We start from the raw sequence: 17706 nt of genomic DNA, 5'->3' as shown, positions 1-17706 counted from the left end.
GGTGAGGACCCAGACTCAGAGAGGTGAGGCAAATGACCCAGGTCTCAAAGCTAGTAAGTGGCAGGACCCGGCTTTGTGCCCTTCGGTCGGCTGAATCCTGGGACAGAAAAGTGCTCAGGGCTTTCAGGGCCCCAGAGTCTCCAGGAAACCCAGCCCCACTGTCAGCAAAGGGCTTCCTGATAGAGAGACCGAACACAGGTGTGGGCGCCTGACCTGCGCCCGGACGGGGCTACCATCCCGTCACCATGAGCAGGAGCCCATTGTCCAGGTACGGGGGACCCCCTTCCTCCACTCCTGCCCAGCTGCCCGCTCTCTGTTGCCCTGCCATGGCCTGAGGCAGGGCATGCATCTCAGAGACCAGGCTGCCCGAGATTGCCCGCGGGACCCTCTTGTGCCCTCCGAAGGCCAGCCTTTGGGCTCGCAGGTCACCCACACAGGTCCCAAAGCGGTGAACTCCTGTCTCCACTTCTCAGGTCAGAGGGGCAGGCACCAACCTTCGCCCATCTGTAGCCCCCTGAAGGGAAAGCCCTTGAAGAGAAAACAAGGAAGGACACGCCCCTCAGGCCCTTCCCCTAGCTGCAGCCCTCACAATGAAAATAACCTAGTGCAGCTGGGCGCCAGGACGAGGCTGGAGCAGACTGGGGCCGTGGTGGCGAAGGGGGCAGGGAGGTGCCAGCAGCAGCCAGGGATGCAATTAAGGAGCTAATAAAAGGCTGAGCCATCTCAGCAGGTCTTTTAAAAGAGGCATCATAAAAAGTAGCTTCCCTCTTCTCCTGAAGCCTGCTCTCCAGCTCAGCCGTGGAAGGGAGCAGACAGCAAGAAGAGAAGGATAAAGGCGGAGGGGGGCAGTGCAGGCAGCCAGGTGCACTCGCCCTTCTCCATGCAGACGAGCAGGGAGAGGAGCTGGCTCACAGGAAACGCCAGGAAATATTGGCCAGGTGGTAGGAAGAGGGATCAGCAGGCCGAGGGAGGCTGGTGATCGCATGAGGGAGTTCCTAGGCAAGGACTGGCTCCCTGAGAAGAGCCAGAGTTCTCCTGGGGCCCCAACGATGCTGTGTGACCTTGGGCAAGTACCTTACCATCTCTGAGCCTCACTTTCCTGCTCTGTTCAGTGGGGATGGCCTGGTGATTCCTGTCCTTCCTGGCCTCACAGGGAAGGCTGCAGGAATGAAATAATATCGTTGGAAATGCTTTGTAAATTAAAAATGCTCAGTGTCATTTTGATTTCTTTTCCTGGTGGAGACTCAGTCCCTGCTCTGTGGCGGCAGGAGGCAGGGTGGGGAGGGAGGCCGGAGCAGAGTGGAAGGGGGCAGCAGCGGTGCTCCCGGCCCCTCCCCACGCCCCACTCCGTTCCCTGCAGCCACCACCGGAGGACAAGGTCAACGGCATCCTCCTGGGCTTCCGGATCCGGTACCGGGAGCTGCTCTACGACGGGCTGAGGGGCTTCACGCTGCGCGGCATCAACCACCCCGGGGCCAAGTGGGCGGAGCTGACCTGTGAGTGACGTCCGCGCAGGGTGGGGCCGGCACGCTCGCCTCCCTGCCCTGAAGCGCTCAGCTTCCTGGAAACCCTCTAACCTGAAACCCTGCCACCCTCCCCGGCCTGTGCCTCTCACCCCCGTCCCTGTCGGTCCCTGAGCGAGTATTTCGCGAGCACCTTCTGCGTGCCCCCAGACACTGAGGGCGCACTGTGAACAAGACAGACAGGTCCCCTGCCTTGTGGGAGTTTGCCGGCTGAGGGAGGAGCCAGGCGCTCTAGAAGTAAACCCAGAAATAGGTGTCTAAGACTTGTCGTAACAGCTGTGAAGGACGTATTCCAGAGAGTCTAAACTGGGCTCAGAAAAGGCTTCCCTGGGGGATGGCCGTGGTGCTGACACTGGTGAATGATTCCAAGTCAGCCAGTCCAAAGGGAAGGGGAGAGCCCAGCACATGCAAAGGGCCTGAGGTGGGAAGGAGGACCAAAAGCCAGACCCGGGCACATCCCAGAGGCTGTGGTCTGGCCCCTTCTGGTTCTTCAGGGAGATCACTGTCCTGCCCTGGGGTCCTCAGAATCCAGCATGCGTCTGTGGCAGGAAGGAGAGAGCCAGAAGCCAGGTGGGAATCCCCCGGGGAGAGTCATAAGTAAGGAATGATGTGGCTGCACTTTGGTGGCGTCGAGGTGATGGCTGGATGGGGTCGAGAGTCAGGGAGGCCGGTTAGAGGCTAATGCAGTACTGTAGGCAAGAGCGTGAGGTTGAAGCTAGGGTAGCAGCCTGGCATGGAATCGAGGGCCAGCGTGGGAGCTGACCTGCTGTGGGCTCCACCACTGGCCCCGGGAGGGTCAGGGAGGCAGGTGGGAGAAGGGTCCCCAGGTGGGCGGTGGGACTGCTCACACGGACGGAGACTAGCAGGAGAGGAGGAGCAGTTGAAGATCCTCTCCGTCTTGGTTTTTCCTCTTAAACCTTTTGTGCCTTGTCTACTAGCGAGTGTTAGCAGACAACAAAATGACTGAAGGCGTAGCAAAGGAGTGTTAATAGAAAAACTCGGAAGGGAGGCTGAGCCGACAGCCTGCGTTATTTTTATTTTTTGTCTTTTTGCAGACGTGTGCTCCTGGTTGTGATCTTACATTGCCCGTGTGTAGTAGACTCGTATTTCCTGGTACTAAAGTGGGTTCTGGTTCACAGGAGGACGTTAACGACACCACTATTTCATGGTGGTTCTCAGGAGCTCCGCCTTCGTCCAGGGAGCCAGTGGGGCCTGGAGGGGCCCCCAGAGCTGCCCCCAGGGATGCTGGGCTCCGAGGGGCCCATGGTACCCCGTGACCTCGGGCCAGTGCACACTGGGTGAGGGGGCCAGCACTGTGACCCCCTGACTCCCATCCTGGCCCCTAACTCACCGTCAGGATCTGGAAACTCCTTCCCTCTGCTTGTGTGTTGCCAGGCCCCCTCTCTCCCATCCCACCCCCTTCATCAGGGTCTCTGTGGAGCCGAGGTGTGTATACTAACCTCCTCTGTCTGCTGTCTCCCTCTGGCCCCCTCCGCCCCCCACCCCATAGCCATGTACTCCATGCGGAACCTGAGCCGGCCCAGCCTCACGCACTACGAGCTGGACAGTAAGTCTCCTTGCATGGCGGCCCCAAATCAGGCCACGCCTTCCACAGGGATGGGGAGTGGGCCTCTGAGGATGCCTGACCACGGGCTGAGTGGTGCGCCCACCTCAGGCTGCTTGAAGAATGGGACCACTCAGCACACGTGACTTTCCCAAAACACACAAAAAAGTAAAGGGTCACCAGGGAAGGTCTCCTCCAGCCCCTCATCCATCAAGTGTGAGATGGAAAAGAAAACAGCTATGAGCTCGTGCTCCAGGGGTCAGGGGATGACAACAGGTGTCCACGGGGGGAGCTGCTGGTCCCGCTGGTTGGATGGGCAGGTGTCCCCATCACCACCACTCTGTCTCAGCCCGTCAAAGGCACTTTTCGGCACAGCTCAGTCTTCCAGGCCGAGCCACCCCCCACCACCCTGGAGTTAGCAGAGCCCCATCTTCCCTCCTCCAGGGACTGGGAAATGTTCCCATTGGTTGCCTGCCCCAAACCCTTGCCCTGTTTCTAAAGTCCCAGCCATGCTTCTCCCTAAGGCCCAGAGCCTCGGGCAAGGACACTTCATGCTTGGTAGGAAGCAGCTCGACTTTGAGACTGAATTGTCCTCCTTCCCTCCTCAACCAACGGCCCACACAGGCTGTGTGGCCGGTTTAATTAGGGCGCCTCCCCCACACACGTTCCAGGTGAAGCGTGAGACTTCCACCCGGTAGGGGGAGATGGGAAGGGGAGAACAGAGAGGGGGCGGGAGAGCCTTTCAGCCCCCCCATACTGGAGGGACAGTGTCCCCCACCCAGGTGTCAGAGCCCGTCTTCCTGCAGCTGCTCCTCTCCCAGCTCCTGTCCAGGCATCTCCACCCAAGCACCCCAGACTTGGCAGAAACGCAGGGTTTCTTAGCCCAGATTCCCACCCAGTAAGCTGCTTCCCTCAGGGCTGAGCCCTGTGTCAAGAGCTGGTTGATGGGGCCCGGGCAGTGGACCTGGGAACTTCAAGCATCTGCCATGTGGGGAAGGAGTGACCTGTGACCCCGTGTGCCCAGGACAATTTCAGTTCACACTGGTTGTCCAGCATAAATACTGGTAGTGCCACTTTCCATCTCTCAAGTGTCCCGTATGGTCAGCCTTGGCCAGGAAGCCAGCCCAAGTCATCCTGTGTCCAGATTCCCAGGGAGGAAGTGGAGCACCCCACCCCCTGCCCCACCTCTCACCTATTCTTTCCTGAACCTTCTCACGAGGGACTAGACTCGCAGTGATGCGTCATCCCTCCCCCATAGCCTCCACCCTCCACATTGGCTCTGTCCTCTGCAGGGACGTGACCTCTGTGTGTTTCTCCCTCCCTCGCTCTCACCCCACAGACCTGAACAAGCACCGGCGATATGAGATACGGATGAGCGTGTACAACGCCGTGGGCGAGGGGCCCTTGAGCCCCCCGCAGGAGGTCTTTGTGGGGGAGGCAGGTGAGCGTGCCTGCCTTTCCAGCCCCAGCACGCCTTTCCCACCCCGAGAAGCCCAGCTGGAGGAGATACGGGATCGGGGTCCCAACCTGCCCCGCCCACCGCCTCCTCCCCGGAGTCCACTCGCGCCTCACACTCACAACCCCTCACGCCCTCTAGTGCCCACGGCAGCGCCCCGCAATGTGGCCGTCCACAGCACCACGGCCACCCAGCTGGACGTGACGTGGGAGCCACCCCCGCTGGAGAGCCAGAATGGAGACATCCAGGGCTACAAGGTACAGGCCGCTCCAGCAGAGACGAACGTCCAGAGGGGCAAAGGGCCAAGCGGGGGGTTGGGAGGGACCCGTGGGTGGTGGTTGGGTGAGGTCCCCGGGTCTGCATCTGCTCCTTTGGCTGTTCACACCCAATCCACAGAAATGTTGTGCAGCTGGAGCAAAGCTCCATGCTTCCTCTGCAGCGGCCTAGGCACGGGCTGAGCTCAGACGTGGAACACTCAGGCTGAGCCTCAGCTGTGTCAACTCCGGGCGGCACACGGCCCCACCCCAGCCCACCAACTCCTAGTGCCAACGGAAGACCCCTCAAAGTGGTCGTTTGGCCAACCCTAATTACAATATTGATGCTAATTGGATGGTCAGTTAGCAAAGGACCACTGGCTAGGACTTGAAAATCTCTGTTTAAAATTATTTCTAGATTTTAGATGATGTCATGTGTTACAACAGGATTCCGTTTGTCTCTAATATTCGCAGAGCCCTTTAGAACTCCTGAATCCTCTGGAAGGCCCCCTAAAGCTGGTCGATTATCAGTTTGTGCCCATCGTATAGGTAAAGAAACTGAGACCCAGCCTAAGTGGTCTGGCGAGGTCATAAGAAAAAGCATGTGGCAGAGAGTCAGACTCCAGGTCTGCCAGCCCTCACCCTGCGAGGGGGAGAGGATACACTGAGCACGCACCCACTAGGGGAGGCAGTAAAGTAACAATAATAGTGATGTGTCTCCTTGGCTGGAGGCATTGGGACACAGCCCTTGGCCGTGTTTGAGGCTGCCGCCTGTGCCAGGGCCCAGAGCCCCTCTGAGTCCTGGGGGCTGTTATTCCAGGGAGCAGCCAGGGCAGTGGCGGGTGGGGAGTGTGAGAGCCACAAGGAGCTCCTGGTTTACCTGGCTCAGCCCCTCGCTGCACGGGGAGAACCGCATCTCAGCACAGGTCAGGGGCTTGTCCGCGTCACATGGCTTGTCAGCACAAGCAGCCCCGTTTAAGACAGAATGCAGTATAGGAGTCTCTCCATCTGGGTGGAGGAGGCGGGAGAGAGGAGGAAAGGCATCTTGCCAAGGAAGCTCTAAAGACGGATGGCGCCCCTCGAGTCCTCGCCCAGGAGTGCCAGCTGGGGAAACTAAATATTGCACCGCTAGCATATGCCTCCCTTGGGGAGAAAAAGGAGCCGGAGCAGAGCCTGCAACAGTTTGGCAGCCACCAGACTGTTGAGGTGTGGACGTCTCCAGTTAACATACAGACCAGAAAATGTGTGGGCACACCAACGCCGTATATATCACACAGCAGGTGTGGGCATGCTCCGGGAAACATCGCGACTGTGGACATTAGCTGGGAAAGGGAATTGCCGCCTGCCAGACGTGGATGAAGATCCACATTCATGAACATTGACATTAATGATGTATTGACATCACCAGCCGATGAGCACAGCTGAAATGAACCGCACTTGGGTCAGACTGAGCTGTGACAGGTGCACGGGCGGGCACATCCACACAGCCACAGTCTTTCATTGATGTGTGTTTGTTGAGCAGTTATTTTGTGCCAGCGGTGTTCTCTGTGCGGAGAATAAAGCAGCGAGCAGAGAGACAACATGAGCTTAAATTGTAGGGCGGGAAAACCAACATGTACAAAATGAATAGCACCTCATTCCACAGCCATGGAGGGTTTGGGGCAGAGGAGGGACATGGGTTACTTGGGTTTTTAAAGGGTTGTGCTGGATGCTATGCTGGGAGTGGTCTGAAATGAGGAAAGCACAAAACCACACAGAGGTGACTGAGTAATCAGGTGAGACCTGGTGGCAGCTTAGCCCAGGGGTGGCAGTGATGAGAAGCATTCGCTCTCAGTTCCATTTGAAGGGTAGAGCTGGGAGAGTTTGCTAATGAGTTAAATGTGGCGTGTGACAGAAGGAGCAGTGACAAGGATTTCTGAGCAATTGGGTGATGGAGCTTCCAGTTACAGAGCAGGAAAAGACAGAAGATGGTGGAAGGAGGAGGCTTGGGGGAGAGCTGGAGTCAGTTCAAGGCTCCTGTTGGACCTCCACAGGAAGGGACCGAATGGAGCTGGATGTACAGGTCTAGAGCTCGAGAGAGGGTCTAAGCTGGCCACATGGACTATGGAGTCCTCAGCATACAAATGGTGCTGAAAGCCAGGAGATTAGACATGTACAAGTAGAGAACACAAGAAGTCTGAAAACTGAGCCCTGGAACCAAAAAAAGTGAGTGAAGTCTCAGAACCCACATGAAGAATGTGCTTCCAGAAGGAGGGAGGAATCAGATGTGCTAACTATTACTGAGAGCTCAAACAAAATGAAATCTAGGAAGCACTTACTCAGGGACTTGGCAGACTACAGCCCATGGGCCAGATCTGGCCCTCCATTTGTTTTTGTGAGTAAAGTTTTATTGGAACACAGCCACACTCATTTGTTTACGAATTGCCCCTGGCTACTTTCAAGTTTCAATGGTAGAGTTGAATAGTTGCAACAGAGATCATGTGGTCTGCAAAGCCTGAAATATTTGTTACCTGGCCCTTTACAGATAGAGTTTGCCTGGGGCTGGCCCAGTGGCGTAGTGGTTAAGTTCGCATGCTCCACTTCGGTAGCCCAGGGTTTGGGGGTTCGGATCCCGGGCACAGACTTACACACCCTTCATCAAGCCATGCTGTGGTGGCATCCCACATAAAAAATAGGGGAAGATTGGCACAGATGTTAGCTCAGGGCCAATCTTCCTCACCAAAAAAAAAAAAGAGAAAGAAAGAGCCTGCCATGCCCTGGATTATTGCATTAACCAGGTCGAGTTCACAGGTGACTCTAACAAGAGTTGGGGGCAGGGGATGCCTGCTTGGAGTGGGTTCAAGAGAGAATGAGGGGAGGCAGCAAGTTCTGACATCCCTTTTGAGGAGTTTTGCTTTAAAGGGAAGTAACTAAATGGGGTAGAAGCTGGAAAAAGCCAGTCAACAGAGGGCGTGTTCAGACAGGAGAAATAACATCTTGGGGTGTGCTGATAGAAATGATCCTGGAGAGAGGAAACATCTGGTGATTCGGGGAAAAGAGGAAGCTGTGCTGGGGTGATGTCCTGGAGGAGGTGAGAGGGGCTGGGATTTAGTGCATGAATGTGGGGTAGCCTTAGAAGGGAGCCGGCAGCTCCGCCGTGGTGGCAGGAGGGAGGAGCAGGTACAGACACTGGGGCAGGAGGTGGTATACGTGGCCAAGGGAGCTTGTGGAAGTCTGATTGCTTGTTTCTCAGTGAAGGGTCCCTGGCTAGGAGTGAGGGTGGGGAGGGAGGGGAGACGGGGGAGAAATGCATGAAGCCGTGCAGCGCATGGACCAGGGCAGGGTAGCAGGGGGCTGGCCCACTCAGGGCTGTGCTCATGAATTGCAAGTGTGGCTTTTCTCCAGCCACAGTCAGCTGTGTGGCGTGTGGACCTGATTTAACAGGGGCTGAAGTTCAGGCTGTTGTGTATGATGAAACCAGAAAGGGCACGGAATTGAGACCAGTAGATGGAAGGTGGTGACATAACGATTCACTCCTGCGCCTGCTCTGTGTATGGCATTTGTTCATCAGCTAACATTTATTGAGCACCAGTGATGTGCCAGGCATGATTCTAGGTGCTTGAGACACAAGGGAGCCCAATCGGCCAAGATGTGGGCCCTCTGTGGGGTGTGCACTCCAGCAGACACTGGTACCCAGCGGCCTGGCTGCAGCTCAGCCGTGTGCCCCTTGGGGACCGGGGTCAGGGTTCAGCCCCTTGTGCCATTTGCACAGGTGTCAGTTCCTCATCATCTCACGCAGGTCTGCTGAATTCTGTGCACACACATAAGACCTACCTGCTGAGGGTGCCCCGTTTATGTGCGTATAATGGCTCTGGGTCTTGGACCCCAGTCCTCCCCCCTGCCCACGAACATGACCCCAGCCATTGCCCCTGTCTCCTGCATCATCGCTTTCCTCTCTCCATGGGCAGTCATAAGAGCATCCTGACATATGGTTCATCTTTTGGATGCTTTTCCTGACCTCATGTTTTCTTCCAGCTGTCACCCGTGTCTCTGGTTGGTCGCTTTACAGCAGAAATTCTCAAAAGAATCTTCTGTACCTGCCCCCTCTTCCCAGTCTCTCTTGAACCCATTCCAAGTAGGTTTCCACCTCCCCCCCGGCCTCCCCAAAGCTCTTCCTGTCCAGGCCACGTAATTCCCGTGTTGCCCAGAGTGTCTCAGCCTACCTGGCTTAGCACCAGCATCTGACGAGTGGATCGCTCCCTCCTCCAAGGAATGCTTTCTTCTCTCGGCTTCCTGCGCTGCCTGTTCCTCCTCTCTCCTTACTGTTCCAACTCCTCTCCCCAACCCCTAAACACCCAGGCCCCAGGACTCACTCTTCTCTCTCGACATTAATTCTCTTTGGATGTGCTCCCCAAACACTATCTGTGTCCTGATAACACCCAGATTTTAGCGTTTGCCTTGACCTTTCCCCTGCACGTCAAACTCAGCAGGAGCGTTGTCTGCTGTCGTGTCCCCGTTACTCTGAATGGACGGAGTGAATGAATGAGGGACTTAATAAATGACTCCCTCAACTCTCGCTCATCTACCCATATCAGAAGACTCCGTAAAAAAAGGGGGGGTTAGAAAAAAGCAAGGATTTCCTGGTAACGAGATGTCCTAACCACTGTTTGCATGTGCCAGGCAGGGGCAGTTTTATTAGCTCTTTCTCATTTTTATGAGCTTCCTGCCGGCAGACTGAGAAATTAAGCCAATAGCATGCAGAAACCACTTCTGCCAGCAGGTGGCGCCAAATGCTCTCTAATCCTGCACGCAGCTGGGGCTTGCGGCTTCTGGAGCTCAGTTTGGAGAGCTCAGAAGTAATGGGAAGCACTGTGGAGCACTTGCGTGCTCCTGGCCTAAACCTGCTGCTGCCATGTGGTGTCTTCACTCTTTACTCCTTACGACCTCTGCTCCCCACCTTGGTCCTGAGATGTGGGTGTCCTTAACCCCACTATAGAGACGACAAAACTGCGGCTCAGGGAAGTCACCTGGCCAAGTCGCACCGTTAGTAAGTGGCGCTGGGGTTCAGCCCAGGCAGGCCTGCTGTCATCGCCCTCGCCGTCCTCTGCAACGGGCTTCCCCAACCGTCATGTGCGGGTGACTCACCGGGGGCCTTGTCAACCTTCAAATGCTGACGCAGCAGGCCCGGGGTGGGCCTGACCCTCTGCGTCGCCAGCCAGCTCCCAGCTGACGCTGATGGCCTGGTCCTTGCTCCCCTCTCTTCGTGGAGGTGGACTCGACACTGCATTTATCTCCACATCTCGCCTTTCTGCAGAACAAGATTGGTTTATTCCTCTGGTAACTATGTTCTGAGGCTGATGTGCCTCAGAATTAAGAATTAAGTGCTATGCTTAATCCTCCAGGGACTGCAGATACAAGGGATTTGTGCCCTTGTGGGGTTCACAGTCTAGCAGAGACTGGAGTATTAGCTGTGAAAAGGAAGGTTCTGGAAGGGTTTCTAAAATAGCTCTTAACTCCTTCTACACCATATCGCGGGTAACTCACATCTCTCGTCCAGGTGTGTGGATGGTATGAATGAAGGTGTCTCTGAGACCCTGGGGCAGGCAGGGCAGGAGGGAGGCTGGCTGTCTGTCCCCCTCACTCCCGCAATTGTCTGTGCCCACAGATTTATTTCTGGGAAGCCCAGCGGCAGAACGTCACGGAGCGGGTGAAGACCCTTTTTCTGGCCGAGAACGGGGTGAAGCTCAAGAACCTGACTGGCTACACGGCCTACATGGTCAGCGTGGCAGCCTTCAACGCGGCGGGGGACGGGCCCCGGAGCGCCCCCACCCAGGCCCAGACCCAGCAAGCAGGTGGGGAGAGCGGCTGGGGGGAGGGGGAGGGGCGGGTCCCCAGAATGTGGAGGAGGCCCGCCTGGCGCTGGGCTCCTGCGGGGAGTAGAAGCAGCTGCCTCATCCCAGCCGCTGAGAGATCAGGGCTGGTCCCCAGGCCCCGTGGGACGCCCTCCAGAGTGGGAGGGCACAGCCCACAAAGAGGGGCCTGCATGTGAGTGCTCAAAAGAGAGAAGCTATCCCCATAAGGCCTTGGGGAGAGCCCCCAGATCTCGCTCGTCCTCCTCCCATCTTGCCCCAGGTAGCCCACCTTGCCAATGGCCAGTCCACCCCCCACCGGCCCACTTCTGCTCTCTGCCTTGCTCCCACCTGGCTTTCTTACATTTCCCCTTTGTTCATTCCATGAGTGTTTATTGAGCCTCTTCTGTGGGCCCACACTGTGCCAGAGGCTGGGAACAGGGCAGTGAGGGAGTCTGGCAAGGCCCCCACCCTAGGGAGGGAGACACATGATGAACAGTGTCTAGATGAAGTAACCTCAGATGGCCGTGAGTGGGAGCAATCTCAGGACGGAGGTAGGAGGCAGACGGATGGCTGTGGATAGTCTTTCCTGCAGAGGCCTCGCTGAGGGGCTGACATCTGAGCGGAGATTTGAGTGACAAGAAGAGGCCAGTCGTGGGAAGTTCTGGAGGAGGAGTGTTCCGGGCCGAGGGAATAGCAGGTGCAAAGGCCTGGAGGCTGGAGGGGATTAGAGGAACAGAGAAAAAGCTAGGTGGCTCACAAAAAAACGGATGAGAGGTCCTAGGGGGTCCGGGGGCCTTGGAAGGAAGTTTGGGATTGATTCTGAGTGTGATGGGAAGCCGTTGGTGGGTTTAGGCAGTTGGGCAACAGGATCTGGTTTATGTTTAAAAGATCGCTCTGGCTGCTGTACAGAAGACAGACTGATGGAGGGGAGAGGATGGAGGCAGGGAGGCCAGTGAGGATGGCGGGGCGGGGTCGGGCAGAGGAGAAGGTGGTGGTAAGAATCCTGCTGCCCACACGTGCAGAGCCAGCTCTCTCAAAGCCACTTCTCAGGCAGTATTACTCTTGATCCTTCCTGAAGCCCTGGGGATGGGCAGGGCAGGCGTTACCCCCACTTCATGATGGGCAGGAGTGGCCTTCTTGCCCAGGGCCCTGCAGCCAGTCAGTGGGGGAGCAGAGGCCGGAGCCCAGGATACCCGAGCTTGTCCTGGGCTGTCTTCGCCACACCAGTCCCCCCTTTGCTGCCGTCGAGTCCTCTCCCGTGGATTTGAATACAAGCCTTTGGTCCTGGCCTCCCTTGAGCATCTTTTCCGCTGCCTCCCATTGTGTCAATTACTTTTTCTTTTAAAGAGAGAGCAAGACCCGTGCAGTCTGTTCCTAAGTACTGTCTTCTTTGGGGACAAGCTCTGGCTCCAGGGAAATCCTTTCTGTCCCCTGGCTCCCAAGGGTCTGGTCTGTCTGTCTGCCTATCCCAACCACTCTGTCAATGTCATCAGCCATATGTGAGCCCCTGGGAGCCTGGAAGCTTCCGTCAGCAGGACAAAGTGTTCTGTCCCACGTCCCTCTAGCCAAGGGGAGGCAGGAAAGGCCCTCTGAGCTTGCCTCCCTCCTTCAAAGACGGCTCCCTGACGCCGCCTCCTGGAGCTGGAGCGGAAGCAGGGTCCGGATTAGCTCCGGCTCTGTGGGGGCGCGGCACCGGACAAGAGGACAAGAATAGCCTGGTCATCCCGCCTGGAGCCAGCTCGGGATGCTGCCGAGTTGACGCTTCCTCCCTTCCTCTCTGTCCTCCCCCTCAGACACCTCCCCCCATGTTTTCGGGGATGCTCCAGGGTTCTCAGGCCAAGAAAGCATCTCTTCCAGAGGGTTTGCTGTCCCTGGCTCTGGCTGCTCCTGACAGCGTAGTCCCTCTGCAGCAAGCCCCAGGGCCCTGGGGACGAGAGAACGGCCACGTCCACTGCAGTTCTGGCATCTTCTTGTTCAGTGCCCACCTAGTGTTCTGAGGCCTGGCCCCTCCCCACCCCCTCCTCCACCAGGGAAGTCGAAAGACAAGCCCCATGAAGCCAAGACCTTGCCTGGCCCCGCAGTGACCCTGGGGTGCAACACAGCATGTCCCGCACTCCTAGCCAGGGCTCGGAGCCAGCAAGCAGGAAGAAGCCTGCGTTCTCCAACTTTAGGGCAAAGAAAGTCCCCTTTCCTCCCAGTTATTGGACTCTGTTATTGGAAAGTGAGTGCTCGTGACATCAGTGGGGGGCGGGGGGGTCCGATGACCTCTGCTGACCCGTCCTGCTCTCTCTTGCATGGAGCCCTGCTCTCCTGTTCTTCCAGGGCTCAGACCCAAATGCCCCTGCTCGTTCCTCAGAGCCAAATGCAGGGCTTTGAACGTCCACAGAAGGGGAAACGACAACCCTGTGCTGTCTCCCCACAGCCCCCAGCGCCCCCAGCTCGGTCAAGTTCAGTGAGCTGACCACAACCTCCGTGAACGTGTCCTGGGAGGCCCCGCGGTTCCCCAACGGCGTCCTGGAGGGCTACCGGCTGGTGTACGAGCCCTGCACCCCGGTGGATGGTGAGTGGGGCCCTCCCGGCATGGCTCCCTAAACCCACCCTTCGTAAGGGCTCTCCCTCATCCAGGGTCCCCTCTGCCGTCACTACACAGAGTCTAGGCGGCGAGTGTCTCTGCAGTGTATAAACGGGGAAACTGAGGCCCAGACAGGGGAAGGGGCTTTGCCAAGGAGAAACAGCAGCAGATTGGGGTCAGAGTGGGAACAACAGCCTAGGTCTCCTAACTCCCGGGAGAAAATTGGTAATTTATTCTTCCCCGTCCGTCATCGTCAATGGAAGATAGGAGGAGCTTAAGGGAAACCTGAGCAAGTTATAGCGCCCCAAGGTGGATGGGTCTCTGCCAGGACCATGAAGATGGGGCGCCCCTGATGGTCCCATCCTGTGCGTGCCCCCCACCCTTAGGGTCGCAGCCTTACTCCGGGTTCAGCCTTCTTTCCCTTTTGTGGGATCAAAAACTCCTTTGAGAATCTGGCAGAAGCCTTGGAGCCTCTCCCCAGAAAGATGAACAAGGCTGGGGGTCACTGCCCCCCTGTTGCCCTCTGTGAACCTCAGATCAAGGACTTGTTCTGCAAGTTGTCTCCCTCTCACCCTGAGCCCTGCTCATCTGAGAGCCCTGCCTGCGGCCCTTCCTCCAGGCCCTGGCTGGGACCTTGCCCCACTTCTAGGCTCCTGCAGGGGGCTGCCCACCATGGCTGTTGGGGGTGAGCCCACAAGTCACTGCTGTTTACTTAGAGAGGCAGAACCCAGCGAGGCCTTGGAGGTGTGGCTGGCCTACCAGGTGGCGCCCTGGTGGCGAGAGGTGACTGCCTCTGGGGTCATGCCCTCACTCTCACCCCTCCCTGACAGCAGACCCTGCCGGGAACAAGGGGCGGAGTCCTGGGAACGCCACAGTGGCCAGCAGTTCTGGGTCAGCCGAGGGAACAATGGCCCTCAGTCTTCCCTGCCACCACCTGCGTGCCAGCAGCTCGCTCGTTCTGCAAAGCAACGCTGTTTGCTAGAACACCGAGGGGGAGCCAGGCCCAGGAGAGCTGGTCAGGTGCAGGACCCAGGAAAGGGCCTTCTCTCCTGGGGACAGAAAGGAGAGGACAGACGTTACAGGGATGAGATGCAGGGGGAGGGGATAGGCTCTCATCACAGTGGCCTCTGCCTGGCCTGCCCGGGGAGCCCCCACACCTGGAGAGGTGTGAGCTCTTTGCCTTCTGGTTCCTCAGTCCAGCAGGGTCTGAACCACAGGGCTGACTCCATGCCCTCACATATTCCGGTCCCCCCTGTGGTAACTGAGCTAATAGGACCATCAACTCTGGGTGCATCTAGACGATGCCTGGCCTGGCCAGCACAGCACCTGCACCCCCGCTTCATGCCTCAGCCCTGGTTCGGGTCCACAGCAAACAGGCCTCCCCAGAAACCAGCAACCCCCCTTTCCTGTAGGGAAACCAAGGCCCAGGCAGATGAGGGGTTTGCTCAGAAATGTCGAGAAGCAGGTACCCCAGAGCTGCTGTTCCAGGTCCTGAGGCCCATCCCCACGTCACCTCACAGATCACTTCATTCCTTAAGGAAGGGCCTCTTGAGCACCCATTGCTCTGTCATTCAGGACTTCGTTCATTCAATAAATATATCAGGCACCTACCACGTGCCAGGGGCTCTGTTACTTTATTTAACCTCATGCCATCCTGTCTGAGATGCTGTTGATACCTTCATGCAGTAGGAGAGCAAACCGAAGCCAGGAGAGGGGACATGTGTGAAGATTCCCAGGGCCGGCGCTGGGGTCTGAGCCCAGCCCGCGGGCTGCAGAGCCGTCTCCCAGTGGTGGCCAGCATGCTTGGCGGACGTGGGATATGAAACCCAGTCCTGGCCCTCGGCGAGGCTGGCGGACGGGAGGACTTTGGCTTGTGAAGCACAGTGCACAAACTCCCACCCCTGGAAACCATCGCAGCCCTCCCCTAGCTGTCATGATTTGGGTTGCAGTTGATGGAGGGCACGGTGTGGGTCCCCGGTTCTCGCCAGCACTGGAGGAAGGAGGGAAGCCCAGGCGAGCTGAGGTTGTCCTCAGCTGTAGGGACTGCCTGCAGGAAGAAGCACTTCCTGAAAGATGATTCTTGGATTTCAAGTTCTGTGGGATGTGACATGGGGGATCAAAAACCGGGGTATATTTGGGGTACCATGGTTAAGTTAAACAAGATGGTGAGTTGTTTTTTCCCTCCAGATGCTAAAGGGTCCTGTGGTTATTCAATAGACAGACAGACAGGATGCAGCTTTTCTCAAACTTATTTAACCGAGGAGCCCTTTTTCCTGAGTACAGCCTGCAGGACTGTGTTCTGAGAAACAATCAGGGGAACATTGCTGTGTGGCCAAGGGTGCCCGTCCAGCCGGATTTCAAGGGGCTTTGGCCCCAGCCGGTGTCTGCGCTCTCCTCTCCCATGGCCTCCGCCTGCCCCACAGTCTCCACTGGCTGTGCTTTCTCCCCAGGAGTCAGTAAGATTGTGACAGTGGACGTGAAGGGGAACAGCCCTCTGTGGCTGAAGGTGAAGGACCTGGCAGAGGGCATGACCTACAGATTCCGCATCAGAGCCAAGACCTTCACCTACGGCCCTGAGATCGAAGCCAACGTCACCACGGGCCCAGGAGAAGGTAGGGGAGCATCAGGGAAGCGCACCACTGCTGCTCTTCACGCACAGCATTCAGCCCCCCAAGTCGGAAGAGGGTGTCTGGAGCCGTGCTAGAGCCTGGAGATGCAGAGAGGAGCAAGACAGAGTCTCTGGCAGAGCTCATGCGCTAGTGGGGACTGCAGACACACAGCAGAGCCATGGGGAGGGAGTGAGGTGTGGGGCCTGGGGGCAAGAAGGGTGGGAGGTGAAGGGGGGGCATTTAAAAGAGGTGATTCAGGAAGACTTCATGGGGTGGGGCATTCTGTGGTTTTCTAAAGGCGGCTATGGCACAGGAGGACCCACAGGGGTGGGGGAAGGCGGGCCAGGCTGTGGAAGGTCGCCTGTGCCATCAGAGTGTTTCTCAGGGTGCCACTATGTCAGAACCCCTGGGGTTCTTGTGATAAGTGCAGATTCCTGGGCCCCAGGAAACCAGAATCTCCGAGCATCCACCTGGGGATGTGTCTGTGAGCAAGAGCTGAGGGTGGCTCTTTGGTACCCACTGTGAGAACCACTGCTCTGGGGGGAGGGAGGGGGTTGGGGCATGGGAAGGAGACTCTGGCCAGGCAGGAGGCAGGGGCACCTGTCGGATTGCATCCTTCCTGGACAGAGGTGACAGGGGCCAGCACGGTTAGGTGGAGGAGAAGAAGGGAGCAAGGATGTTACAGGCCAGGCCCCGTGCGCTGGGCCTGAGGGAGGAGGGACGAGACCTGAGGAGCACGGATGCCACGACCAAAGTGGGGGGGCGGGGGGGAGGGGAAGGGGAGGGGAGCACTCGGCACCAGGGAGGAAAGAGTGGCTCAGTTTGGGTTTTGTGACGCCTCTTGAGGTCGTCCTTGAGCTGGGGGACTTTTTCAGGGTGCCCACAGTGGTTGAGGTTTAGCTCTCCAACGTCCCTGTCACCCATGCAGGATGTCCCCCCCGAACACAAGAGCCACCTCCCAGGCCACTCTGCTCCCTCACTTGCTCCCGGAGAAAGTACACAGCCCATCCCAAACTTGCCCTGAAATTCCTCCCCCTCCTCCTCCCCTCTTGCCCCCCTCCTCCTCCTCCTTTCCCCTTCCTCCTCCCCCTCCCCTCCTCCTCCCTCTTCTCCCAGCCCCATCAGCCAGGCGTGGACAAGGCCTCCTCTCATCAGGAGCTGGCTTAGCCCAGCCTCTGGGAGGTGAGCTGGGCCTAGAGGGCTGCCACTCCTTGCCTCTCACCTGTCTGGCGGGTTTCCCTCCCTGCTGGTTCTGGCTGGCCACTCTTCACTTTCTCTTTCTGGGCGCTTTCTTTTCCCTGCCTCTTGTTCTGCACAGGAGTTGTCTGGCCTCTGGGCTCTGCTGGAACAGAGCCTGCAGGGCTGCAGGAGGAGGCTTGCCCGGGAGCTCTGCCCTTCACCTGCCCCCAGCCCCTCCCGGTTCACCTCTCACCTGAGCCAGCTTCCTTGGGAAACAAAAGCAGGAAGAGAGCTGGCAGGGACACGAAGGGCCAGCCAAACAGTGGCATGGGGACAGGAGAGGGCTGTCTGGAGAACAGGCTGTTCTAACCTGAGGCTTGAAGTGTCCCAGGCTGGGGGTGGGAGAGGGGGTGGCAGGAAGTACAGAGGAAGTGCAAGGCCCCTGAGAAAGAGCAGAGCTGCGCCTGGCGGGTGTTGGCGAGGAGGGGTCTGCAGGGCAAGGACGTGCAGCCAGGCATCCTTTTCCCTCCAGGCCAGGCAACAGCTGGACGTGCTGGAAGCTTCTGGTCCAGGAGATGACAGCTCTTTCTCTCAGCCTTGAGTGCTGTCCTGTGCAAAATGAGAACTCAGAGTCCTCAGAGCCCCCACTCCATTGCTCACACCTCCCTCGGGCTGTGTGCCACACCCCCTGATCCTTCAGGCACCTCTGCCCTGTGCT

At 57.7% G+C, this 17706-nt stretch overlaps 1 protein-coding gene across 3 annotated transcripts in view; it reads left to right on the top strand.

The window, feature by feature from the left end:
- SDK2 (sidekick cell adhesion molecule 2) overlaps positions 1–17706 on the top strand; it is a 266842-nt gene that overhangs the window by 228057 nt on the left and 21079 nt on the right. Inside the window, exons 33-39 of one of the 3 annotated variants that reach the window (XM_058561478.1) lie at positions 1361–1496; positions 3034–3090; positions 4427–4528; positions 4685–4800; positions 10442–10628; positions 13051–13188; positions 15651–15812. In XM_058561478.1, the coding sequence (XP_058417461.1) occupies positions 1361–1496; positions 3034–3090; positions 4427–4528; positions 4685–4800; positions 10442–10628; positions 13051–13188; positions 15651–15812 (898 nt within the window). The remainder of the gene's footprint in view (positions 1–1360; positions 1497–3033; positions 3091–4426; positions 4529–4684; positions 4801–10441; positions 10629–13050; positions 13189–15650; positions 15813–17706) is intronic. The other 2 variants (XM_058561479.1, XM_058561480.1) reach the window with 2 other exon arrangements.

The sequence above is a fragment of the Diceros bicornis genome, chromosome 18 (assembly GCF_020826845.1).
Source record: "Diceros bicornis minor isolate mBicDic1 chromosome 18, mDicBic1.mat.cur, whole genome shotgun sequence".
Lineage (NCBI taxonomy): Eukaryota > Metazoa > Chordata > Mammalia > Perissodactyla > Rhinocerotidae > Diceros > Diceros bicornis.
The sequence above is the reverse complement of the archived record's forward strand: the minus strand, read 5'-3'. Positions and strand labels throughout refer to the sequence as shown.